General features: G+C 44.0%; 1 protein-coding gene across 1 annotated transcript in view; it reads right to left on the minus strand.

The window, feature by feature from the left end:
• Window positions 1-1,136: 1,136 nt before the first annotated feature.
• Window positions 1,137-27,773, minus strand: part of ADAM17 (ADAM metallopeptidase domain 17) — a 33,332-nt gene continuing 6,695 nt past the window's right edge. Inside the window, exons 2-19 of the mRNA XM_010707921.3 lie at window positions 21,063-21,195; window positions 20,054-20,187; window positions 19,063-19,151; window positions 17,016-17,184; window positions 16,114-16,244; window positions 14,658-14,747; window positions 13,530-13,643; window positions 12,845-12,989; window positions 12,211-12,299; window positions 10,076-10,228; window positions 9,451-9,650; window positions 9,212-9,315; window positions 8,579-8,713; window positions 7,493-7,623; window positions 6,323-6,401; window positions 5,065-5,153; window positions 4,438-4,494; window positions 1,137-3,098 (exon numbers count right to left, since the gene is read on the minus strand). Coding sequence (XP_010706223.1) covers window positions 2,748-3,098; window positions 4,438-4,494; window positions 5,065-5,153; window positions 6,323-6,401; window positions 7,493-7,623; window positions 8,579-8,713; window positions 9,212-9,315; window positions 9,451-9,650; window positions 10,076-10,228; window positions 12,211-12,299; window positions 12,845-12,989; window positions 13,530-13,643; window positions 14,658-14,747; window positions 16,114-16,244; window positions 17,016-17,184; window positions 19,063-19,151; window positions 20,054-20,187; window positions 21,063-21,195 — 2,393 coding nt within the window. The 3' untranslated portion in view covers window positions 1,137-2,747. The remainder of the gene's footprint in view (window positions 3,099-4,437; window positions 4,495-5,064; window positions 5,154-6,322; window positions 6,402-7,492; window positions 7,624-8,578; window positions 8,714-9,211; window positions 9,316-9,450; window positions 9,651-10,075; window positions 10,229-12,210; window positions 12,300-12,844; window positions 12,990-13,529; window positions 13,644-14,657; window positions 14,748-16,113; window positions 16,245-17,015; window positions 17,185-19,062; window positions 19,152-20,053; window positions 20,188-21,062; window positions 21,196-27,773) is intronic.

Raw genomic sequence — 27,773 nt, forward strand, 5'->3', positions numbered from 1 at the left:
AGTGCTGCATTATCACTGGAACAAAATCTCCAAAAGGAGGAAAATACTTCAGAGTGCTTCACAAGGGGCCACGTGACGTGCTCCTTAATATGAACAGAGCATCACCTGTGGCTAGCAAATATCCCCAGGTGCACTGCAGGTATGTAATGGTGCCCTTGCTTTGACTTGTGGAATAGGTTGGAAGGGGCCTCAGGAAGCAGCTGGTCCTGGTCCCACCTGCTGTGCGGTGCAGGACTGAGCTCGCAGGTGCACAGCACCTTCCTCATGCTGACTGAATGCCCAAGCATGTCCAAGTGTCAGCAATGGTAGCTTTCTTCCATAAGCTGTTCACACTGAACCCTTTCTCTGTGCTGCACTTCTGAGTGCAGGAGATGAGCCAAAGGTGCAGTACTCCGTGGTGCAGAGAACTCAGCAGTTTACTTGCACCACTCGCTCATCATCGCTCATGCGGTCATTTCTGCATGAAAGCAGTGACTTTGGCTGCCAAAGTCTCTTCATGTTTTAATACCAAGGGTTGCCCTATATACCAACAAGTTTTGAATGACTTACTGAAAAAATCACTCATTGCAGCTAGCAGTACAGTAACACTTGGTTTTTGCTTCCCCTGTAGGATTTTTCGTGCTATTTGTCTGATGGGCTTCATTTATCAATGGAAGGAAATAACTTTCTAGTGGGACAACTCTGGTCACACCTGGAAAAAAGACTCTCAGCTCTCCCTTCATTGCTTCCTTACTGGCGGGACGTGGACCCCCAGAACCCTGAGGCGAGCCTGCTGTGAGGTGCCCTGCAGCAGTGAAGCCCAGCCTGCCTGAGGGAGTGAGTGCGTATACAGCTGCGTTGTACCTCTGCACCCCTGATGATGGCGATGAAGATTGAAGTGGACTGTGCTCTGTAACCATTTTTTCTAATAAAGATTGGCCAAGGGGCGGAAACGGCACTGGATGAAGCTGTCACCTTCCTGCTGCAGCTGCTGCCAACAAACAGTGCGAGTGTGTGTTCAGCAGTGTCTGGAATAGGGGTTAGAGCAGAGGACGGGGTGGGTCAGGGCAGAGTTCTGCCTCCTGGCTCCCCCTACTCACAGGCTTCCACCTGCAGTTGATGTCTTTTCCAAAAGGACTGCACAGACATGGTTTTTGTTTAATTGATTTTAATATAAAAAGCTTTTACTGTACTGGGAATTAAATTAACTCCTCACACATGTACTCTGCACTGAATCAAAACAAAACAACACAAAACCAACAAAACAACCAAACCAAAACCAGTATATAAAAGAAGGGCTATCAGATAGAACACCGTAAGGCACACATTCAAGTATCAGTGTAACAAATATTTGGGTGGGGAAGGCAGAGCTGCGCTCACGCTCATCTTAACAGGGGTTTGCTTTCTTTCCATCACATTTAAGAACACCAAGGCTTGCCCCAGCTCTGCCTCCCTGGTGGCTGAGTGCAGGCTTGTAACAGGTAAAATGGTTCCAAGCCATTCACACACCATGTCAGCTTTAATAATGCATTCTTAGGGGAGAAAACAGGCGCAGTAAGGCGCTCTGCTTCCATGATAGCTGCTCTGTGACTCGCCCTGAGACCAGGCTGAACTCAGGCTATGGCACCGCTCCCGGCCCACGCATCCCATGTTACAGAGCTCCGACTGAAGGACACCAACACATTACCAGCTGTAAACATCACACTATTAGCAGTATGGAAAGTGGAGTTCACAACATCTCTTCCCTAGCACAGCACAGGCCCTGTAAGTCTAACAAAGCTTGCTTTTTCATTGTTCAAATTCACAACTGTTTTAAATAACAACTGCTTCCCTGCATGGAGTGCAGGACTCTTTCAGTTATTTTTAAGAGCTTCCCAGGCTCAGCCCTTTGAATAGCTCAACAATAGCGTTATCTTCTTAATAATCAACAGAAAAATCATCAGAGAAACATTTCTGCACTGAAACGTCCATAAGTGGTTCAAACAGCTCTCATCTGCATATGTGATTTCACCACTTCTTTCCCTTCCCTTCCCTGCTCCCTGCACCTCACACACCTCACTGCAGTGGGAAAACTCCCAGGGGGAACATTTCCTTGCAGTGAAAACACAGGGACATCGCAGCTTCACAGCTAGAGGGGCGTCTCCATGCACTGAGCAGGGTTTAACAGCCTCTGCACAACCCTACTATTTATAGAGAAGCTTTCTCACAAACTCCTTGATGCTGATATGCATCTCCACATTATATGCCAACTAAGTATTTTAGCTGTTTCCTTCTGTTCTCCAGGTACGTGTAATGCTTATACTTTGGCTTACCTGTACCTCATAGGATCTGCTCCACATGGAACACACCGCGGAGTATTTGCTTTGCTGGCAAAGCCCCTTGATTTCATCTATCAGTGCCACCAGACTGCAAAATACGACATTACAAAAGGCAGATATATACACAACGTGATATCCAGGAGGATATTTTGTTCTGCACCACAGGTTGAAGGAAATGTTAGAGGTCGAGAAAGTAGAAAAATCCAATGAGCTTCAAAACCAAGCCTGTCTCCATTTGGATTTCCGGTTTTTAAAAGATATAATGCTCTAATAAATGTAATTTAAGGAAGGTCATACACATGACCAGCATCTGCAGTAGGTCGCTTCCTTATTTCTCCCACTCCCTCACAAAAATATATATACATATATCTGTATTTATAGAAATGAAATGGTTTTAGATCCAGAGGAGCTTTTGCAGGCGGGAGCCGCACGGTGGGAGGCAGCGGGACATCAGCACTCCGTCTCCTTGCTGTCCACTCGGTTCTGGCGTTGTAGTTTAAAAGACGACGCTTTCTCACTCCTGGTGACAGGATGCTCTGTCAAGTCCTCAAAAGATTTGGCAGCCGAGCTGCTGTTTGGGAAAGGGTCCTTCTCAAACCCGTCCTCGTCAATATGAGAGTCGGTGCTGGGGTCCTCCTGAATTGTGTCCATTCTTTGGTGGTCCTGCTTGGGGGCAGCGGCGGCCGCAGGCGCAGCCACGATGGGCTGCAGGGGTTGGTGCCGGCTGGTGGGCTGCGCTGTGGGGAAGGGCTTCACGATGCGCACAGAGGCCGAGTCCAGGCTGCTGGGCACCTCCACGTTCTGCAAGACACGAGTGGCCACGTCAGAGGGGGAGGCAACCAGGTTCTCACTCAGCACTCGCTTTGGGTGCTGGCAGCAAGGAGAACTGGCTAAAGGCGCCTCGGGCTGAGCAGCTGCGCCTCTGCCGGGTGGTCTGAAAACCACCCTTCCTCCCCTCTTCCCTGGTGGGAAGGAGGGATATGTTAAATTGTATTGATTTCTGCTTCTATTTGAGCATGGTTTGGAAAGTATCCAGGGATTTCCAGGTATTAAAAATCTCTGCAGACCTTAGCAAACGGCAACAACGGGCAGGGGAAGAACAGACAAAGGAACGACACGAGCAGCAGGATGAGACATTTGTACGCTAACTACTGCATTTCTGAACTGCTCAGTATGCAGCAGACCCAAAGGATCCCAGATTTCTTCAGTAACACTGCTATTGCTGCAAAGAGCCCACTAAGGACAGCTGCACTCCATGGCTGCATCTCCTTTTGAATCTGAGCAGTAACATCCAAGGAGACTTTTCTATGGCATGGAAGAGCAGTTATAGAGGATCCAGTTACCGTCACCTTCAGGTATGTCCAAGCAGAGCACAGAGGCAATATGCCTCCAAGTCTGACTCTGGTTTGCTTCCCTAAGAGGCAAAGGAGCTGTGCAAGGCTTCTTTTCTCCTCTCACTACACAAATGACATTTCCTTAACAGTGTTTCAGCTATTAATAAAAACTGGGGTATCAAAGCACAGGATAGGATATCCAAAATACTGTCAGAAGACACTCTGAGCTGGACTGTAAGATTTAGCTATCCTCAAATCAGTACCTACAGAGTGAGATGTGCCATCACCTCAGGACCAACAGGTCCTGTACCCTGGGGCTGACTCTCCCATAAGCAAGTGGAAAGCTCAGGCCACTGAGCCTCCTGCAAACCACCATTCTGCAGCGAAGCAGCAGAGATTTCCCTGCAGCACTGCCCTGCTGAGCTCCGTGCTTTGCTGACACCACGTGGCTGGGAACAGCCGTTCTGTGGCTGGAGCCACAAACACCCATAACACAGTGCCTGCTGCAGCAGCAGAGCAGCTTCCTGCCTCAGGCACAGCTAACTGCCCTGCCAGCACTGTCAGCACACAGCTCACATAGGAAGGAAGAAGTGGACTGGTCAAGCTGCAGGGCTTGATATATCAAGCACCAGCTCAGTAGAAAAAGGTTCTCTCAAATGGATTCATCCATCTGTAGGTCAAGGCATGTGACTCCAAGTCCATCTACTGTCACTGCTTTGCCAAAATACTCTACAGAAACCTTAGGTTCAGATCTACAACACACACTGGATGGCTTTCAGACAGGCCATATTCAGACACAAACTTACACTGGCACAGAACAGAGACTTGTTGTTCTCCTCATATTGCTTGTCCAACTTCTTGTCCTAATGAAAAACAAACCAAAAGTAAATCAAAACACACACAAAAGTAGTTTCCCAGTTGCAAGCAAGGTCCCTGTCCCAGTTGCCCTGCAGGGACACGGCAGGGGTGGGGTTGTTTTTTCCCTTCCCCGAAGTCCCCAATGTGCTCGTGGGCACAGCAATCCCTGCTCCTACCCCACACCCCGTGCTTGGCTGCTGTCGACTTTCTCTACCCCATCTGAACCAAGATCACTTTCTGCTCTGGGTCTCCCCCTAAAACAAAAGTTTTAAGCGGGCTACAGAAAACTCTGACTCTAATGGGAATTATTAGAACTATACTTGTGCAGAATTTGGAAGGCAGAAGAAGAAGATCTGCCCAGGAAAGAACAGGAACATCTCCAGAACAGTCACGGGAGCACTGGGGTTGTTAGAGCCTACTAGAGCTCAGGAGGAGCTCTGCCTACTGAAGTGACATATGCTGGATTCTCCCTTTGGGGTTTGCTAAAATCTCCCCACCGCCACCTCCCACAGACTGTACACAAGGAGTTTCTCCTCCAGCTCCATTCAACAGAGCAGTCATCTCCAGCTACTCACCACACAGTGCACAAGGATGCTGAGAGGAATCCAAAAAAGCAAGGAGAAGACGAGCACAGAGCCCACTATGTTATCTGCCAGGAACTTCCCTGTGAATCAGTTCAAACCCATTAGTAACCTGCCAAGTACAGCTTCATGCCTACACACAAGTCCCTGTTCTGCTGCCACTGCAGAATTTCTCAGATAAACACAGGGTGCAGAACTAGGCCAACCTAAGAGGAATTATACATTTAAAAAAATTTGATGCAATTTATTAACATTGTCAACTTAGTAACATCTTCTCTGATAAGGGATGCTGACAGGCCATAATGTTCAATGTGTGCAGACCGGGAGCAAGCTGCCCTTAGCCAGGGTTCTCACAATTACAGGACACACTGTGCATCTGTCACCAAGTTCTGATGGTACAACCACAAGACCCCACAACACGCTCATTTTTGGGCAGAGATGCAGAGTGCCTCTACTTGAGCAGACTGAATGGCTTTAATAATCACCTACACAGTATTTTTTAACTTTAGAGCTTAGGTTTGAAAGCCCCAAATACATGTCATACAATCAGAGAATAGTTTGAGTTGGAAGGGACCCTTAAAGGCCATCTAGTCCAGCTCCCCTGTAATGAACAGGGACACCTACAGCTCCATCTGTAGATGGAGCTACATACATCCTACACCTACAGCTGACCTTAAAGGTCAATGTACACTGCCCTGTGTAAGCACACATTACCACAAACACATGCACTGTTACCCCATTGTTACACAACTACCTGCTCATTAACAGTGTCTTCAAGACAACAGTAACAGAAGGAGAGCAGCTGCCCTGGGAGGTGCTGCCTCTTGGCTGCATACACAGGGTCAGGACCTCTCCATCACCAGCCTGTGACTCACAACAGGCACACTGCTGGAGGGGGCTTTATTAAATGAGAGAAATGAAGTGTTCTCTTCCCAGTCCGTTGATATTTAAATCCCACTGAGAGGCCTACTTTAACTATACCATGCTGAATCTAGCTGACCTCTAAGGAACTGTTATTTCCTTTCTCTAATTGACCTACTTACTGGTTTTCAGACAAGAAGCTTTCTGGAATAGCTATCATGTCTTTTACAAGCTTGGAAGATGACTAGGAAATAATTGAGTAGGAAATAACAGAGTGGAAAAATGCAAAATAATCCCATTCCTTGCCTTACAAGGTAAGATCAGTGCTGTCAAACCTTTAGTTCACACTGAGAAGTAAAACAAACCACAGGACATGGTTATGTAATCTTACCAAAGGTGTTGATGCTAAGCTGGTCTATGAAATCCCAAAATCGTTCAATCACATCCTGTACTTGCTTCTCACATTTGCCCTGTAAAAGCAAGCATCTATTTACAAAATGATCTTAGGCTATGTAAACATTATCTACTTCTTTTTTGGAGAGGGAAAAGGATGCTGAGATTGTTCTGAAATCAAAGCTACAGAGAAATGGAAGCTCTTCAGACACGCTGTGAATGGATTTAAACTCATCCCAGCATCACCGCTCCACTTTTATTGCCTTTATTTTTGACCAAGTTTCAATCCCATTGCTGACTGGAACAGATCCAGTCCTAATTATTGAAACATGCAAAAAGCGTTTCAACAACATCACAGGGGAAACAAAACCAAAGTTTCTGGAGAGGTTGATGTGCTGGAAGCTTCAGTTCCCACTGCCCAAGGAGGTCACAGCTCTCAGGACCCCAGGCTTACAGATTGGCTTCCAGGTCTGTGCTGGTTTAACACAGTAAAGCATTGCTGCCCTTTCCGTTCTGCAGCAGGACTGAGGTATGCCTCCCACTATTCATTTCTGCCAACAGAAAGTCCAGCCCTGTTTGCCAGGCCTGCAGACTACATGCTGGCCATGTCACTGTGGTCACCGCTGTGCTACCAGCAAAGGCTCACTGCTCACCAGATATTCATGAGCTTGCTCCCTGATTTCAGTCAGGATTAACTGGGCTAATATGTGGGCAGCCAAACGTTGCTGCTAACCCAGCCCAGCTTGTGGAAGTGTTTGGTCACTTCCTGTGCACAAGCTGCCAGCTGCTGACATGCAGGAGCAGCTAGAAGGGGCTGTAAGCAGTGGCAGAAGGAACAGCTTCACCCTGCGCAGCCATTTATAGAGCTAAATTCTATCTGCAGTCTCAAATACTTTGTAACATGTACATCATGGAGAGGCAAATGAGTCCAGATCCTGATCTTTTGGAAACCCACTTTCCACTTCCTCTGCTTTACTGTCAGCCTCCGGGAGCTGAAGGCAGCTGTGCCTCCTCTGCCAGCACACCCACAGCACCAGATGTTCCTGGCTGGAGGGGACCCACTGCCCTCCTGGGTTTCACTGCACCCATGCCTGGGAGCAACAGAGCTTTGCCTTCTCTCCATCCAGCTACAAAAGCAGGCCGTGCAGTGGCACCCAAGAGCACTCACATTTGTGTCACAGAAGCCCACGGTACAAGGCTTCCCCTTGCGCAGAAACAGGAACTGGTCGTTGGCATCGACGTAGGGCGTGCAGCGATCCTGCTCGTCCCGGCAGCACACCTTGCAGGAGTTATCCGTTTCTGCAATCAAGCAGCACAGCCCCATCAGCCCCTGCAACCCAAGGCCAGAAACATGCACAATCCATGTCCCCCAGCTGACCATGCAGCTGCTCAGCTTTCCACGGGGAAGGCAGGACTGTGCAAGTGACCAAGCCTGACACTCAAACAGAAGCCCAGTTTAATGTATTGGGGGACACAGCGGGACCAAGCTCTGCAGGCTGATACCCCTAGGCTGCAGCAATCAATAGGCAGGTGAGGAAGTTCCAAATGCAATCATCCAAGATGGATTTAAATATTTCCTGGGTTTCAAGCCCTCCAGAAAGCCTTCTCCTCAGCTATATCCTCTGTCTCAAATGTGGGGGCTCACAATATATCCCTTGGCATCCCCTGTGGAGTCTTCCTCCTCTTCCCAGCTGCTCTACCACACTTGGGAGATAAGATGGAGATCAAGCAAGCACTGTAGCTCACTGATACAAAGGCAGGACAAGCAGGTATGCAGTAGCAGGGCTCAAGGATCTTATGTTCTCAAGGCTTTTGGCTTCTGAAGTCTCTTTTATTTCACTTTTTGGAGGTCACATTTGGTCCAGAGGCTGTTTGGCATCTCCTCACTATCAGAACAGCCAGACTTTCGCCTTCTGGTTGTCTAGAACCAAGGAAGAAGATGGTGGGGATGCCTCCTCCTTTACCTAGGATGCAGACCCTAACTTTCATCTTAATGTCTTCAACCAAGCCCACCAGAAGACAAAAGAACATTTACATTCCTTTCCACAGAATATCCCAAGCTGGAAGAGACCCATAACAATCACAGAGTTCAACTTGAGTCCAGACAGAAAATACTACACCCAAAAAAACAGTAAAAAAAACAACCAACAACCCTGAAGGGACTCATATGCTCAGCTCTCCAACAGATTAGCCCAGTGCTACCTGGGGAGCAGGGCTAAGGCAACACCTCTCAGTCCAGTCCCACACCACCCACCATTGCAGGCACACGAGCGAAGGTTCTTCTCCCTCTCGCAGAAAGGGATGCACTCGCCGTCCTTGCACTTCCCCATGTCCACACAGATTGTGTCGTCTGGAGCATTCCCAGGAGGAGGGCACTCACTGCTGTTCCCTGCAGATAGGGGGCAACACGGTAGGAGGACAGTGTTAGAGCAAAGGGCACTGTTGAACTCTGGAGAGCAAGCAGCACACAGCAGACCCCAGAGGCCCCATAAGCAGAGCAGCATAGCTCTGACCCATCCACTTGTCTCCAAAAAAGATTACAAAGAAGTAGTAAACAAGTGGGGAAGTGAAGCAGAACTGCTGTAATTCCACCCTTTCTATGGCAAGATTCAGTTAATCCTCGGCCCTTCCCAGAGACCTGCCCTGTTTTGCTTTCCTTTTCTTAAAGAAAGAAGAAATAAACATTCTTCATGTTCTCCTGGGCAGTAAATCACCAAGCAGTTCCTGAACTACAACTTATTATACAGCAGTTCTGCGGTGCTTAACTGGTCTCTAAAATTAGTTGTACCGGATGAATAAAGGGCGCTAGCTCAAAAGCTGATGGAATGGGACGTTGAGCCTGGAGCACTTGGCTAGCTGATGGAGCGAGCACAGAGCTCTGTCCTACCCGTGCAAAAAGACTCTCCTTTACAAGTGGCATTTATGGCTTCTTGGCATTTTTTCTGAGCACTTTCAAACTGGCAGCCTTTACAGCAGGGGCTGTTCCGATCACTGCGGAAAGATCAAAATGAAAGGAAGAAATACTGAGCATTGATTTATGTATTTTAAAGAAGTATGAGCACAACAAAGGCAGAGAAAGAAATTCTCTCCCCCACGTACGAGATGCTGCACTGCACCTTCCCTTACCTGCATTTGGCACCATCTTTCAGTTTGCAGTCTGCAGAGCAGCAGGGATCAGCTTGTTGGTACAAGAGGCCAGGATCGCATTCCTCCCCTTCGTCCACCCTGGAGTTCCCACACACTTTGTTGTTGCGCTCTTTGAAGCACTCCTGGGCCTTGATCTCTATGGTCCTATGGATGGATTTTTTGCTGCAGCTTGAAAACATCTGGAGAATCATAAAGAGAAAGAGCAGCACTCAGGAGTGCACCCTTCTGTCAACAAATACATCTGTGACAGCCTCAACCTCTTCAGATCTCCAAATTTTGGTGTCTTAGAAAGCATTTATTCTTTCCGTGCTGCCATCTTGATGGCTCTGAAGAATTTTAAGATGGGAAAATGGTCACAGCCACAACAATTGATTACAAACAGCACCTGGACACATCACGAATCCCAGAGAAACTCGGAGAGCAAAGATGAGCTCATCTTGCAGAGAATCCAACCGCAAGCAGTTGTGTTTTCTTTTTATGGTTAATCCATTAAATTCCCATATGCTTCAAGGTGAAAGAATCATTAACTAAATAGCCTTCCTGTGTAAAAGGTCACTGACCATAGCAAAGACTTGCAAATGTAAGACAAATTATGCAACTATACCTTATTGTTTTCATGATCTCCACTGACAGCAATTGGATACATAACGTATTTCCCTCCCTGGTCTTCCGTGGGGGCACATTCTGGCAGACTGTCAGGATCGTGCTCTGCTCCAAAGTTATGGCCAAGCTCATGCGTTGTAACCAAGTCGGCCTCCTTTGTTGAAGATTTAAAAAAAAATAGTAGTGCTGAAAGAAATCATACTGAGCAGGACAGGACAGGACAGGAGATCCCAACTACTTCTAAGTCACCCACAATTCTACAATACACTGAGATGTAAAAGCCATTTCCCCATTATCACAGAAGCAGGGAACTAAAGGCAAGTACAATTCTGGTTTGCTTCCAAAGGCAAGTTCCAGGCTAGGTCAGAATGCTAAAGCCTTGTTAAAGGCAAAGTGCTGCCCAAGAATACCATTCAATTTTGTTTTCAGTGTAAAGCAGATAATCAAAATATCACAAACTGATTTTAAACAGCTGGAAGGCATGAAAGTTCAACACAAAAACCAACCCAAACAAACACAAGCCACCACAATTAGTTAATCCCTTGTTCAAGCTTATCTTGCCATTAGAATTATTTCTTCTAAGTAAATGATTACATCAGGAGCACTGAATAAGCTCTGCTATTACATGACTGCTAAGAAAGACATCTACAAATGCAGCTCGACAGGGAGGAATTTCTAACATCTCCACTGCAGGAGATGATTCCTTGTGCTGAGGATCCCATGCAGCTCCACATGGTGGCACGGCACCTCTCTGCATGGCTGTGGCCAGTAGGTGGTGGCAAGTTCACAAGGTGACAAAAGAAAACGGCAGAAATATGCTAACCTCAAGGAGATTGGATGCTTCATGACAGAGAGAAGGAAGTTTGGTGAGGTAACAGTCACTGCTGCTGGTGTCCAGTACTAAGCATGCCCAACAGGTAAGCCAGGACAGGAGAACTGCCCAGAGATCGCATTGGTGCTTTATGGCATTTCATTTGTGGGAAGGTTTTAAGCAAATTCTTTTGAAGTCTGATCAGATGCTCCACAAAAGTCTCCCTGTGAAAACAGTCTGTGTGTGCCCACTGCCTCAGCCCAAGCTTTGTGACTCCTACTGGGACATCAAACTCAATTTCCTTTGTTGTCCAGGACGGGCTCCAGCTTGGAGACTGAACAACGAATGCAAATAGCATGGCAACAGCCAGAGCTCTTTGTCAACATCCCTCGAGCACAAAGCTTCTCTGTCTTTTTTTCCTAGCTTCTTGACAGCTTCTGCGCCAAGTTTTAGCCCACACATCAATTATGAATTCCCTTTATAATCAGGCTACAGCTAAGCACAGCTGAGAAGTCAGCAGGAGAAAAATACACTCTGCTGCAAAGATCTGCTAGCTGCAAATGCAGACACTGCTCTGCTACCTTCTCAAGTGAGACAGAGCTCATATTGAGGCCCTTATGTCTTTATTGTCTCATCAGCTATGAAAAAAATCCAGACAGCATCAATTTACATCACTATTAGCAGCCCTGCTTATTACACTGTTTTCTGCACTACTTATTCAAGACGACGCACACACAAAAAGCAGGAAGATGAATTTCATTAAAAGGTCCAAACTAGACCTCCTACTTTGCCTACACTACTAGCACTGCTTTACCTTGCACGTAGAACAAGCCTACATATGCTATCTTGCATCTCCATACTGAGGACGCATGCAATAGCAAACACATTAAGTCCTTATTTCAGACAAATTTTATTCTTGCTGTAAGTCTCCTGGCTGTATAATATTGCCTGTCCTGTTTAAGAATGACTTTTTCTTTATTGGCAATAAAACACATTTAAATTAATTTCTGCATATCAAAATCCCATTTGTACTTGGGTAACTTCTGGACAGTCCTTATTAGACAATGGCTACATTTCCCCCTTACTGTTCCCCAGTAAATTCAGTCTTTGACTGCATTCAAACCTAACCCCCTTTGTCAACCAGGACAGAAATGGTGATAAGGGCACTGTGACCTACATCCCTGTCCCCAGGGATCTGACTCCATCTGAAATCCAGCAGCGTGCTGTTGACAGAGCACAGAACATCATCACAACGCCAGAAAAACACATCACCAACAAATAAGTACATACACCAAACACTCTCTCTGCAGAGGATACTCTCTTACCTTTGTGAGGATGGTTTTCCCATAGTTCTTGGTGCTGGTTAGGCCACTGTTCAGATAGATGTCCTTCTTTACAATTGGACTGTGATAAGCTATAGATGTGAGATAGAAACAAAACAAATTGACAAGTGTTTTTCTTGTTGGTTTTTTTTCTTTTTTCCTTTCTAGGAGGTAGATAGGCAACTATTCTTTGTTTGACAAAATGAACAGCTTTGTTGTTCTCACAGGCTCACCACTGAGCCTCTTGCCAGTTTTCTCCAGTGAGAATTCTTTCAAGCATAGCACAAACAGCTCATGTATTGCAGCAAAGGAGGACAATACAAGAAATTTCCAAGACAACAGCATCTACCATTTCAGAACTGTGGCAAGATGCACCCACATAGAGTGGAACTTGGTCTAGCCAGGCCGCAATGGCTTTCACAAAGCTTCTTAACTCCAGATAGCCTTGTGACTCCCCCCCCTTTCCTTCTTTTTCCAGCTCCAGCCAAGAAAATGACCATCAATTCTATCCAAAAGACAACCACTAGAGACGATACAAATAACATGTCGTGCTCCATGAAAGCTAGAAGAGGATTAAAAAGAAACAACAAAAGTAGCTTTCAAGTCACAGTTGGAAAGAAAGAAAAGGAAGTCTTGCCTTTAGGACAAATGCCACCATGGCTGTTAGATCTGGGAGAACCAACATAAGCCAGTCCAAGTGTTCCCATATCAAAATCTTGGTATGTGAAGAGATGAGCAAGGCACACATGAGCTGCTTTCTCAGCAATATCAAAGCTAAATTGCTTTGAAGAGAAAAAAAAAAAAGTATATTCTCTGTAAAATGTTTCATTGTGCATACCAGAAATCTATAGATAACTTTTATCTAATAAGCCATGCACCTTCTAAATCTGGTTAAGTCAGGCAAAAGCAGATGATTATCTGTCCTACAAATCTGAATAAATTTAAATGTCTACCCACGTACATTGAACACATTCATTTATGTAACTTGCCAGTTCATTTCCCCCTTTTCACATAGAGGGGAAAGCCAACTGCATTAATTTTGTGAAGGTCAGAAGGCAGTCAGTCTTAGAGCCAGGACTGCCCTTCTGACTCAAGTTACATATTAATCCCAGTTGGTGTGCACTCCATAATTATACAAAGGAGCCCCCTGCCATGCCATGCATGTGCCCCATGCTCTTGCTACAGGGGACATTTACTAGTTTGACTTAATCTAACATCTACACATCACAGAAAGGAAGAGAAGGAGTTTCATCCACTACTGTAGAACAGCTGTGCAAGTAAATTCCTACAAGAGGCACAATTATTCAAGGGTTACTACCTACCTCTAGCAGCATTTTCACATCCCAGGCATCCTTCTTGTCATCTGGGTAACTTTTTGCCATATTGTAATGCTTTTCTCCAGGTTCTACCTGTTCTGGTTCACTGTGGATGATAATCTACATTTCAAAAAGGGCGACAACAACGTAGAAGAATTTTGGTCAATTTTATAACTACAGAAAAGTTTTCAGTGCTCCTAAACGTCTCAATAGATCTGCAAGAAGAAAAACTCAGATTCAGCATGCTCCCAATGTTAAGCTTTCAGCTTCTGCTAGTTAAGATACACTAGCCAGATCACAAAGAATTACACCAGCCACTGTAGAGTAACATCAATGGTCTTCATCAAAATAATATGATTTAGGATGCATGTTACATAAAAAACAAACTCCTAGCAAATACAACTAGGGCTCACATGCAGAATTAATGGATGCTGAACACCACAGAATTATTGTTAACTAAGGCATACTTTAAAGAATTGTTGCTTTCCCAGTAGACTAGAGCAGTATGCTTTCCTCCTGCCCCTCAATTAGCTCTCATTCCTTGCTCCTAGAGAGGCAGCTAGCTCATAGCATGGATATACCCATGTGCCACAAGACAGCTCTTGCAGTACTCAGAGCAGATGGATTCCTCTTCTTTTTTAATGTCCTCTGCCAAATTCCTATGCTTTAACTTCCAGGAGCTATCAAATGAACTGAGTCCACTATATCCAACCCTATACCAGCCTCTGCACTACCATGACATTATGTTTAACTGCAATCAATAAAGTCATTCAGGATTTGTGTTTCTTTCACATGTTTGAGGCACACTCATGTTCTATTAGCTAAGCACTAGCCACCAATAGAAGTATGTACATAATGGTATGTCTGATAAACAAGAACGGCCCCTCTGAATTGAGATTATGTATGGGAAGTGAGAACTTCCATCTCAAAAGCTGCAAGGAACTGAAAATAGACATGCTGCCAAATCAGTAACATCACCTCTGGTACGATGCTATTTCCGAGCATTGCTGGCTGCAGTTAGTAAGTAAGATTTGATTAATCTATAATCTAGACAAAATAGTCAGAAACCCTGACACCTAAAGAGTACTTACAGTTTAAACTGGAAACCCTTTGCACAGTTCAGTGAATACCAACCTGCTCTATCTGTATGCCATAACCTTTGAAGGCCCCATTGTCCCAGGAAGTATTTCGGTAGATGTCATCCACTCTGTCTATCAATTCAATCTATGCAGGAAAGAATAACAAGTCATGACAGTCCTAAGCTTTTGTGCACCAAAGTTCAAGACATCCCAAGAAGCTGCAGCACTTATCTGGAAACACTTCAAATTAAAATTGAACCTTTTAAACATAACAGACGTATTCAGTGATCCACAACCAACAGGATGGATCCAAAGAGAACTATCAAATATCTCTGAAAAGTCCCATCATAAAAAAGCAGTATAAGCTTTCATTTATCACTTTCATCAGTGCAGCAGAAGGGGTAACATTAAAAACAAGACATCTTGGGAAACATTTTATTTATATAATGGTTTTCCAGGTTTCTCTGAGGGGAAATGCAGAGAGGGAAGCTCTTTTTACTGCTTTGTTTTAGCACTGAACTCAAGTGATCCCCGAGGCCTCCTTCCCTTTCACAGGCAATGAACTACCATTTTTTTATTATGGTTCAAGCACAAGGTTTCAGAAAATCTCTCTTCAGCACTCACGATTCATATCTCCCTTTCTGAGCTGCTCTCATCTACTTAAAAATCACCTTCTGCTAGGTACAGAGCATCAAATTTGCTCAGAACGAAGAATGACATTTACAGCCACTTAAAAACAACTTTCCATCTCTGTGTTGTTTACAGCACACGTCTACCCAGGAAACACAAGAGTAGGTTAAGTCTTGAAGTCTGGTATGTCAGATGCTGAGATAAACTCTGCAAATAGATGAACTAAGACTCAATGACCTGGGGAATGTAAACATTTCTGGGAACAGAGAGGTTGAAAAGACAGGAAAGATGGCACAAAGTGATCAGCACGTCAAAGATTCAGACTCAGAAAAAGACTCAAGAGAAATAATACATTACCACAAGTGGTTTCACTTCTTACTCTCTCATGTCCCAGAAGCCATACTCTCCACTCCTGCTGTAGGCAGGTGTTTCACAACTACACATGCAACCAAACTAATTGCTTACTGCTCTTATCTCAAAATTTCATTGTTCTGGACAGAGAATCTTGGATGAAATTGAAAAACTATACAAGTTGTTTTTGCCTGCCATGTGAACTTTAAACACGTTTGGACCATTTATATCGGAATTCAAAGTCCAAGAGAATCTTCAACTCCAAACAAAAAACTATTTTTCTTAATGAGAAAACAGCATAGCTACCAGTAGCATGCAAACGGAAGGGATTTGAAAACTGAAGACTACTTAACTACAGTATCACCACTACAAAATATTTTTAATGCACGATTTAACATTTTCCCAGGTAAAAAGCACAGAGGCGCAATGTATGTATGCTGTAAAAGATCTGTATTAGCTCTACGTTGTAACTACTGAATCACTGTTTTCTTTTCTCCATTTGCTCCAACAAATCGTAACAGAGTACCTACCAAATAGTTTATAGTAGTGCTCTCTTCCCCACGGCCCATGTACTTGAAAAACCGATGATCTGCCACTACCAGCATCTTGCACGTATCTTTGGAGCTGTCTGGAATGGCTCTTTTCTCCCGGAGGATGCTTGCTAATGGGCATTAAAAAAATAAATAAACATTCAACAAGCTGTCTGCGGCTGTGCCTAATGTCTTTATTTGAGACTTGAACGTGAGATAGGGTGGAATTTTCGGGTGGATGTGAGGACTCGTGAATTTTGTCTTCATAACAGTCCTCAGACTTGCAGTAAGAAATGGAATACATAGTAATGAAATAGAGCTGCTCAATACATTTACCTACAGAGTTTTTAAGGTCATCAGTCTCTGTCCTAACAACACTTCCTTATTTCCCCAGTTATTATCCCCATCCTTGCTGATGCAGTAGAAGATAGAGGAAGGTGAGACTCAAAGACTCACCACAGCTCAAGAGGGATTATTACAGTGGCCACAGATATCAAACGGGCCCTCGAGTGCACAAGTATAAGGTTGTTTCAGTGTTCACCTTAAAAAGCATACGAACCTTGTTGTGAGCTGTCACAACAAACACTACTTCAGCCCAAGGAAAGAGCTTCCTGTATTTCACTTACACCTTAGATCCAGTCATCCTTTTAGCAAGCCAGGTAGAAACATGCTGCTAGGGACAGTTTATTCTTTTCAGCATTATGGGTTTTGTTGTATGGGGAAGAGAGGGAAAGAGGGCATGAAAACAGGTACTGCTTTCCCTCCTGAACCAGTGACTTCAAAGAATTAAACCAGAAGGAGCAACACAGATGATTGCCCAGGCTGCGATCTCACTTGCCTACACAAATGGAATTCAAGTAGTCATTTGGAAGGTCCTGCTCTCCCAGGGTACAGATGCTTACCTTCATTTTGCTTACTCTCTTCCAGTCCTTTAGGTAAAAGTTCTTCTTCATTCAGCTTTAAATAACCACATACTTTGGGGGATTGCAGACGTGAGAAATCTTTAATATCTTCAGATCTGTAGACCAGCAATCTTTCATCTTGAACATTATCTATAAATCTCCACAGGGGCTGAGAGCACAAGAGCAGCAGAAACACAGACAGTTAGGAACACAGTCAATGCAAAGATTTAAGTAAAATACATATATACACATACAGAGCCAAGTCTCCCCAGCTTTATGTGTATACATACACATGTACATTGCATTATTATAATTTCATCCTTGAAAATAAGTCTACCAATAAAATTACACTGCCAAGAAAGCCAAGTGAATTCAACCCTTTATGATCCATGAGCATCTAAAGATGTAAGATCATCTCAATAGAGCAGCAGTATTCATCTGATAAAGCTATAGGAAAGGGAGTTTTAATTCCCCACAGGAATAAAAGCAGCCTGAGGAGACATCTCAAGCTCCTCTGTTCCCTCCATTACTGACTAGCAGCTAGAGGAGGAGACAGCTAGAATATGCTAACTGCACTGACTGGAGGCACAAGGGTCTAAATCTTCTAAACTAACAAAGGATACCAAGTGCACACCAGAACACCATCAGAGACAGACTCTTCAATATCTCTTCACTTATAAGTGAAAATTCCTAAAAAATTTTAAAAACCCAAAATCTCAACATAAAAACAACCTAGCTGCATAGCAGATGCGTACTGCCACTTCCCTATTATTAGCTGTAAGTAACATCTACAGCAACACCAACAAAAAAAAAAAACAACACACAGGAGCTGTTCTTTGGGCAAGACCAAGCAGCACAGACAGTCCAAAACCACCCTGCAGATCACTTGGCTCTGGGCCCCCTCTGGGCTTAAGGCAGCACTCTCTGAACTTCAGCCAATTCTTATGAGCTGTGAAACTGAGGGCAGCAACTCCGCATCCCAGGACAAGACAGGAGGCACAAGGGATTTACATTAAGATTCCTAATCTTTCCCAGCAGTGAGGACCACAGAAGCAAAGAAGGCAACATTGGGACAGCTCTGTCAGTACTGCCTTTTGGGAATGGTCTTTGGCACCTACCAACTGACCACATGCAGGCATGATCTCAGGGTAGTGAGAGGCAAAGCTGACATGGGGATGTGTGGACAAGCTGTAGTCTCTACATGACTACTACACGAGAAATTGAGACATGCTTATGTCATTCTTGGACCACAAACACTAAAAATGCTTTATATCATGATCATCCAGCTACTGTTTGCCCTTGATGCACAAGGAGAATGGTTTGTGTATTCTAATCACATTTTTATACTTTAATAGGACCAGATTTCTCAAGCTTACCTATAATTCTGATTATCCTTGGGTTAGGAGACAATTAAAATATCCATACAACACTTAGCCATAATTACTGTTATTCATCCACTTTATCACAGCCTGTGTCTGGGAATACACTGCTTTGAACAAGTAATTAGGGTAGCCTTTAATTATACATTTGCTGATCTTTTATTTTAAATGAGTAGTTTAAAATAACACAATAAAAATGGTGAAAAACAGAAAGAAGGGAGTAGGGAAAAAGCAGATTTTTAAACAAAGCCCAAAGAGTGGTAAAAATTTCAAGACATAGCAAAGGCACAATTTTGGAAAGCTCAATAAACCTCAACTCTGCTCAGAAGGCTGTGCTGTTTGTTCTTCTGAAGGATGTGATCACCACTAATTACCAATGCTATCCACTTCGGTTTCTAAAACCTTTTCCTGTTTAAGATCTATCTTCTCTCCGATGGATCTAAAAGATGCAAATGCCACAGAATGGCACTCACTAATAAAATTCAATAGTTTCTGAAGTCAAAATGGTTTTCCATTTTAATTCCACCTTCCTACTAACTCTAAAACAAATGCCACCACCACCACCAAGTCTATTTTGAGCTACAGAGGTGTCACTGTGACTAGCTAGAAACAGAAACACCCACAGGAAAAAGAGATTTTTTGAATATTCCTGTAACAGTAAGGCATACCTCTATATTATATTCTTCTCCATCAGTATTGATTCTTACAGTAAAGTCTTCATCCCCAATGTGTGCCACAACCTTGGAATTATGCTCCCCTTTGACATAGAGATTAAAAAAAAAAGTCAGCTCCACTTGCATGCTTTCCCATAAAAACACTGATTCAACAAAGACACTGATTTTTTTTTTAATTCATTTTTTATTTTTAAACTTCAAGACAGATTAACTTCCTCAGTCTCTGGAGAACATTCTAGAAAGAGAAAAAAAAGACATGAACCAGCGCTCCTTCCTCCTTCTTAACTTCTGAATGATCACAGGCATTAAGGCTTGGCTTTAACTGATAATTTCTGGATGCTGTTGAGAAGGCCTTGGGGATTGGTGAAAGGACATGGATAATTCTGGCAACAAAATCCAGATCTCACCATTACCAGCCAGCAATATCACAGCATCAGTGTGCATTCCAGTGGAAGAAATCCACCACATCACAAAAACAACACAAAAATGAAAACAACTTAGCAGAAGTGTTAGTGTTAGACTAAAGTGGGGCAAAACACCCCTTGTTTCCAGAACAGCAGCCTCCTAAAAATCACATAAAAGTAGTTTAATGTAACAACATGGGCAACACTGCATCATCACTACCTGGGATTTGCTTTCTGTGACAAAAATACTTAAATCCCACATTCTCCATTATCATCTTAAAAAATAATAAATAAAGAAAATCACAAGCTGCTGCCTGTGCAAACTGTATATTCTCATGCTGCCAAGCTCAATGGAAGAGTCCAAAATCAGAAGCTTGGTACATCAGCTTAAAAAACACAAACAAACAACAACAACAACAACAAAAAAAACATCAGAAAACCTGAAAGGCAGAAGAATAAAGTTTGCATATTCAACCTATCCATATTTGATTAAAATTAGTGTAATATAGCATTTACTGCGGCCAAGTGACTCAGGCACAGCTGCGCTTTCTCAGCACTGACACAGACTGGTCCATACTAACCAACAACATGTCCAGTGAAAAAGTCTTGCCATTGAACACGATACTCCTTTTCCTTGCCTTCACCATCCACAATTAATGCTTGAAATTTTTCTGAAAAGTGTTCAGCAGTTGCAGTTAAGTATAATTTAAAGTGCCTGTAAAAGAATTTACTTCCATTTATTTTTAAGCAAAGACAAATACAAAAGTTTTCATTTTTCTAAAGGTCCAAAAGAAGTTAAAAGCATTAACTCTGATAAGCAAAGTATAGAAGCATACATTATGTAATTCAGAACTGTAAATCATTAGTCTATCTATAGAGCGTTTTTAAGTGCTCAAGATGTTCAATTTTAAACAAAAAAAGAAACAAAAAAAACAACACAAGAGTCAAGGATTGCTCATGATGCACCTCCTCCATATGCATTCAAGCAAAACCGACACTGCTAACATATTTAACCAAAGGAAAAGCTGATAAGGGTAACTGTTCATCTATTTTAAGTTAAATTTTCTCAAAGCTCTTGTTTACACTTTTTTTTTAATCTCTTCTTCCCCTTTCACCAGTGCTTACAAATCACATCTGGTGAAAAGTAGTTTTCTTGAATGCAGAGTTTACGCATGGTAGGAACAAGATTAAGTCACTGCAAAAGAAAAACCTCTTGGGCAACATGACACATTTTTCCCAAACTGAAGATACAGATTTTCAGTAACCAAAGGACAATCAAGTTAGACAGTGTTACCAAGATGAGGTAAAAGTGGTAAAATCCAACCCCATCTGTGACAGCAGTCTACCTGAAACTACACCTAAGAACAAAGAGCAAACACAGACCGCTGCCATTTCAACAGCCAGAATCCTGACACATTTTTGTTTCCTCTGAATCTCTCTGAAGCCCTTCACACAGCCATGCAGACCAGGAACTTAAAAGAATGGGCCAGTCATGATAGAAACCACAATGATTATTTCTGAGTTTGGAACTGTGTGTTATTCATCATAAACTGAAAGACAATATTATTTCATTGCTGATTATTTAATTACCTTTGCAGGGCTGAGAAACTTAAAAGCCTCTCTACATGAGTCTCAGGCTGGAGGTCTCTCTTCTTCAGTGAGTGCTGCTGGATACTGGACTGAGAAAGGATGTCATAATCTGAGAGCATGGATTCAATTGCATCTGCAAGAAAAACGGAAAGTTTGATAGCTTCAATAGGCTCTTTCACAAATGCTCACATCAAACAGCAAACCAGAGCCTGCTATAGCAAGATCACAGTTTGCTAATTTTAGGATAACTGCTGTACATTTCTGTAAAGGTACATTTTGTGCAGTCAAGTAGAAATCATAGCATGAAACAAAAGACGTGATCGGAGAGAAACAGAATTTAATTGACTTCTTAGAGAACTCTTAGAGCAACTAGGCCATCACTTTTACTGCTATGGCTGTGCAGAGCTCATGCCCTCCTGGAAAGCAAGCAGGAAAGAACACTCCCCACTTCTCTGGGATGAATAGCTTCTCATCTTCACCTGCTGTTCCCCATTCCATCCAAGGCAAAACATGATTTAAGCCGAGGAAACTTCTAGCAAATTCACAGCAGGTCAGGACTGCAGTTATTACCTCTTCATTCAACAGCAGCCAGAAAATAGATGGCTACATAGCTTGGTCCATCAGAAATAACAAGCCAGGCACCTCACACGAGGCATCTCCACCTTCCCCAGTCACTTATCATTGTGCAGAATTCTGACTTCCCTCCTCCAAACAAGAAAACCTCTTCAGAGGAAGGAGATAAAGGGCATGAAAACCATGCACAAATGACAAATCCAGTATTCAGCAGATGCTTGCAAATTTAACAAGTATATAAGCACCTTTGGCAAACAGCATTCACTCCAGCCAATAAGGCCTCCTGCACTCCTTTGCCAGACACAACAACCTGCACTTCTTCTTTCTGGAGCACCCAAAACTGGGTGAGATGCTTGCCTTTTCTTCCACAGGTGATAACAGATTCCTTGCTATTTGCAGGTTTCCACAGAGGCTCCTGCTTCCAGTTCACCATTTTCCAACCCTGTTCCAAACGAGGAGTCGGCCACTGGCTTACAGGAGGCAGAAGGGCTTTTATTTTTCCTTTGTTTTTAAAAATCTCCCTTTTTCTCCAAGTCCAGTTGTGCTTTAATGCATAAGAATTTCCAGTACTTAAAAGGGAGTTCATAAACAGGAGGGAGACTGACTTTTTACGTGTTCGGACAGTGACAGGACAAGGGGCAATGCTTTAAAACTAAAAGGGTGGGGCAGGGAATTGAGATTGAGTGGGCTTTGAAGTCCCTTCCAATCTGAGCCATTCTGTGATTCCATCACACCCCTCTCAGTCCCACACCAGGCCACACTACCAAAGGCAGGACCCCGCAGCCTGCTGACAGATGGTCAATCTGTCCTCATGTTCTCCCACCAGAAACCACCAGGCCGCAGCTCCTGGGCTGCTCCTTAGCATGTGGCCCCTCCCTGCCATTTGGCAACACAGGAAAGGCAGCGCAATTGCAATTCCCTGATTTCTGTTTACAACACACAGGTCGAAAGCACCTGCAATCAATTACCAAGCATCTCGGGTTATATGCAAAAGCAAGTTTCCACCACCTTCCTTTGTGGGATGTTGTAACTGATTGCTTATGGCACAGCATCTTCTCGCAAGTGGCTGCACCTAGCAAGAGGGCAGGGACAGGCAGGGGGAAACAAGATACGAGAAACTCGAGTCTTAAACTCTTTTTAATTAAACCTGAGGTGCAGTGCCACTGCGCTGTGCTGCTCGGGGCCTTGCACAGTAACTGCTGAGCCACGGTCTGCCCAAAGGGCATGGCCCCGGCACAACAAACCACCCCTGATGCCTTCTGCTCCTACTTGCAAAGCACTGCCCCAAAACCAGAGGAAAGCCACGGCTAAGAGCAAGACGCAGTCGCCTCCATGGCCAGTCAGAACGACCCGTGTCTCGATTTTGTGACCTGCAAAGCCTGCTAAAGAAATTCCGATTTTATTGAGTAGTCAGAGAACTTCAGAAGTCCCACTCTGGTCCCACTCCACCTCAGCAAGGGGTGAGTACAGAAGTACAGAGCCACGCGATGAGTAAGATGTTCTGCTAGAGTAACAGCTGAAACAGGGCACTCCTACTTCCTGGGACACCGAAACAAGAATGCACTTGTTAACATTTCCTTCTTCCTAGATTTGTTTGCTTTCATTTTACTTGCAACATGTAATTAACTTCTAAGACATGCTGCTGCTAGACATAAATCAGTCAGCTAATTCAGGTATCAGACAGATGTGGAAATTGATAAATTCATAACACACAAACCCCAGTTTTTCTGTTAAGATTTTCATACTGTGAAAATGAATCCATGCTCATGATTTATTAAACAGAACAGATGAAGTGTCATTCTAAACGAAACACAGAGGTGTACAGAGCCCATCCGTAGGCAGCCTGTGGACAGGAATCACCACGATCCCAGAGCTCACTACTTTTTATTTGAGTTTAATGATCCAACTGGCATTCCTGCTCCATTATCTCCACCGTGGTCCAAGAGTCACTCCCTGTGGGCTTCAGTGCACTGAGCTGACTCAGGTTTTCCAAAACCACATTCCCGTGGCTCTTTTCCTTCCATCCCCTCCTAGATTTTTGCATTCCTCTCTTTTTGGAGAGGGGCGCCTTACCTCCAGCACGAAACTCTAATACTTATATCTTCATTTTCATTTCTTTATGATAGCCAGCCTTCACCCCACGCACCTTCCCTGCCAGGGGAACCCCTAAAACACACACTGAAAGAACACTGGTGACAGAGACGACAATCCAAAATCAAAGCAAACCCACAGCAGTGATTTGTCTCCTCCTCACAACTTTTGGTTCTTCCTTTTCCTTCACCCCATTTCAAGGCTAAGCTTACTGCCCCAAAACTACCTCTTACTACAGGAAAGTAACCTCCAAGCAAATGATGGGCTAATGGGCATTGTATCAGACTACTCCATCAGCAAAGAGCTCAAGAATGTGCTGGCCAGCAGTTCAGTGGAATTGGAAGCCACTGCCTATTTTTTTCAAAGGAGATGTTTCTCTTCTAGTATTCTGCTTCCAATTCAAATACCAATGGCATCTTTCTCCAACCACTCTGGCTTTCATAAGCAGAACAGTGAATTCCCATGATCTCATGCTCAATCTATTGCCCTGAAAGCAACAAGTAAATGAGGCAAGTCAGCCGTTTCATAAGCATTCTTTTGAATTACATTATTTATGCAGAGGTTAAGCTTATCTAGAGACACAAATTTTGAAACTAGTAGACATAATTAATATCTTAAAAAATTCTCGATAGTTATCTGATTACAGAAAATGTCTCTAGTTGAAATAAGAGATCCAGCAGCATTTTAAAATTTTACCCCCAGGAATTAAAAGTGACCAAAGGAGCAGCAGAGGAGTTTGCAGGAATAATTACAGTTATTATTCCTCCAACCATCCAACAAGGAATAAAAGCAGAAATAAATCTTATGTGAAGGAGCAGTGGGGCGGGATGACAAGCCTGGAGACAGCAGTCTGGGAGCATGCACAACAAGCACTTGGCTGTGTGACTGTTAAACCACCTGAATCTCCAAGCCTGGAAAGAAAGAAAAGGGCTCTTGTCCATGTTTTGTGTGGCACTCAGTACCACCTGGGTTTTGAGCTCTAGCTGATTGCCAGCACCAAACATTCCCAGAAGCCGGTGAGCAGCTCACTAACAACCCTTCTGATTCAGCTCAACAATGATTTGATGGCTGAAGGGCTCCATATTCTTGATAAGGCCATCCAGTGCTCTTCTTCTTCACACATAAAAATATGTGAATTCAAGTGAGCAGAAATGTAATTCAGATGTAATTACTTCAGATGTAATTCACAGTCCTAAGCTGGACCAGAAAATACAACCCCAAGTCTTTCCAACCTTAGAAGTAAGAGGTAAACAAAGTCTGCAGTACCCCACCTAGAACATTTGCTCTTGGGCTTGCAGTAACGTCCTGTCAGACTTTTTACACAGGCAGACAGCAATAAGACAAGGGGAAATGGATTTAAATTAGAAGAGAGGAGACTGATGTTAGATATCTGATTTATCCCAGGTATTTATACAAACTGGGGGAAGATCTCCTTGAGAGCAGTCCTGCAGAGAAGGAGTTGGGGGTCCTGATGGATGAGAAGCTAGACACGAGCCAGCAGTGTGTGCTTCCAGCCCAGAAGGCCAACTGTGCTCTGGGCTGCATTAAAAAGGGATGGCCAGCAGGGAGAGGGAGGTGATTGTCCCCCTCTACTCAGCTCTTGTGAGGCCCCATCTGCAGTACTGCGTCCAGGCCTGGGGCCCCCAGTACAGGAAGGATGTGGAGCTCTTGGAACGGGTCCAGAGGAGGGCCACTAAGATGATCAGAGGGCTGGAGCACCTCTCCTATGAGGAAAGATTGAGGGAACTGGGATTGTTTAGCTTGGAGAAGAGAAGGCTCTGGGGAGATCTCATTGTGGTCTTCCAGTACTTGAAGGGAGCGTATAAACAGGAGGGGAACGGCTGTTTATGAGGATGGGTAATGATAGACAAGGGGGAATGGTTTTAAACTGAGACAGGGGAGGTTCAGGTTAGATATTAGGAGGAAGTTTTTCACACAGAGGGTGGTGATGCACTGGACCAGGTTGCCCAAGGAGGCTGTGGATGCCCCATCCCTGGAGGCATTCAAGGCCAGGCTGGATGTGGCTCTGCGCAGCCTGGTCTGCTGGTTGGCACCCCTGCATATAGCAGGGGGGCTGAAACTAGATGATCATTGTGGTCCTTTTCAACCCAGGCCATTCTATGAATCTACGATTATGATCCTATGTCAGGAGGCAAGTCTTTATCCTGAGGGTCGTGAGGCCCTGGCACAGCTGCCCAGAGTGCTGTGGGTTCCCCATCCCCCCAGTTCATTAAGGCCAGGTTGAGTGGGCTCTGGGCATCCTGAGCTGGTGAGGGGCAGCTAGCCCATGGCAGGGGGTCAGAAGGTCACTTCCAGCCCAATCACTCTGTGATTCTAGGATGAGATCTATCTGTGGGAAAGCTGTTCCATAGTCATTTGTAACACACGTTGTTACCTCTTCCTCCAGTACATCCGGTACAGAGCCACTGCCAGACAGAACACAAAGGGAACTGAAGCACTCTCACCTCATGTGAAAGAGCTCATGCATGCTCTTAATGGTTTCGAGAAATCATTTTACTTATTTCCTCCAAAACAACTGCTGATTTGCTCAGTGAGTATACACAAGAACTTGTGAGAGAAACAGGTTCAAGAACTCAATAGGTGTCAGCTGCTTATAAAACACTGCATGATAAAGGCTTTGACTGTTCAAACACATTTCTAGACAAACTCATCAATAAGAATAGCCAGCCACATCAGCAATGCTAATGTTGAGCATTCCAAAAGGCATGTTTTTGAGCCGTCCCTAACTCTAACAAAACTGCTAAACCACATTAGAAAGGAGTGTCTGAACTTAGTCACCATGCAGCCAGACAAAGCCTCCAGGTGCACTTACCTCCCAGCCCAAGGGCTGTGTAAGGCAGGCAGCAGATTTACTGCCTCACCAATGAAGGAAACTGATCTGCCTTTCCTGCAGTTTTAACTACCTTACTCACAGGGCACTTTCAGAAGTGCCCAGTGATGGCTATCGTGGAAGAGCTAGAAGTCTACAAAACAACCTTTAGCTCATCTCAGGAAAAACTTGCTCATACAGCTGTACTCTTATACTACTCCAATGATTTTCTGTACAGGGAAACATTCATCAGTTTCTGGGCAGTATTTTTCTATAGGAGCGCAGATTTTATTTGGCAGAAACCAGACAGATTATTATGCTGCTACTTCTGGCTATTTTGAACACAGCTGAATCCCCATCCCAGGGGCTTCTATATGTTACCTCACAAACTGCCAACCTTGGAAATTTTCTCCTTCACTACACACCTCATAAATGGAGGCCAGGTAGGAACAACAAGATTTTCTGTTTGATTTAATATCTCAGTCTGTCTTATCTGTGAAAGCAGGGAGTACTTTCTGGAGCAAAAAAAAGCAATACCTGATCAAATACATCAAATACTGACATTATGAAGATAAGAAAGCCCCCTGAACTAACAACCTCACGTTCAAAGTAAAACAGGACAATACAGCTGTCTTGTCTTGAACCAGAACAGCACATGATGCTCAAAAAACCCTAAATCACACGCTTTCATATGTCCTGCTGACAAGAAGAGCCAAGTCACAAGATGCAGTCTTCTCATTTATCTGGCTCTCCAGAAACTGTCAGTCTCACTACTGAGCTTGCAAACCACAAAACCCTGCTGTTTCCCAAATAAATAAATACTAAAAAAAGAAAAAAGGAGCTGATTCCTAGCAGAGACTAATTACTGTCTGGGCTACCGTGGTGAGATCAGTCCCCTCCTCCCTGACTGTACTTTTCCTTTTGGACGTAACTTTGCACTCGCTCAGATGTGGCCTTCCAAAACTCAAGACATATCATAGCACTGAGGGGCAGAGCTTGACAGTTTCAGCAAAAATCTGTAAGATAAAAAAGGAAGGCAGGGAATGCAGAGGATACTAAGAACTTGCTCAACATCTCATTAATTGCAGATCAAAACTGAGTGGGAGGCTGCCATAGGTGCCTCCCTGCAGAACAGAGCCTCCTTCCCCTCTCAGCCCCCTAGGCCATGTACCCGTGTAGGTTAATGCAGGTTTCAAGAAGGAAAAAATGGATAACAC

The sequence above is a fragment of the Meleagris gallopavo genome, chromosome 2 (genome assembly GCF_000146605.3).
Source record: "Meleagris gallopavo isolate NT-WF06-2002-E0010 breed Aviagen turkey brand Nicholas breeding stock chromosome 2, Turkey_5.1, whole genome shotgun sequence".
Classification (NCBI taxonomy): domain Eukaryota; kingdom Metazoa; phylum Chordata; class Aves; order Galliformes; family Phasianidae; genus Meleagris; species Meleagris gallopavo.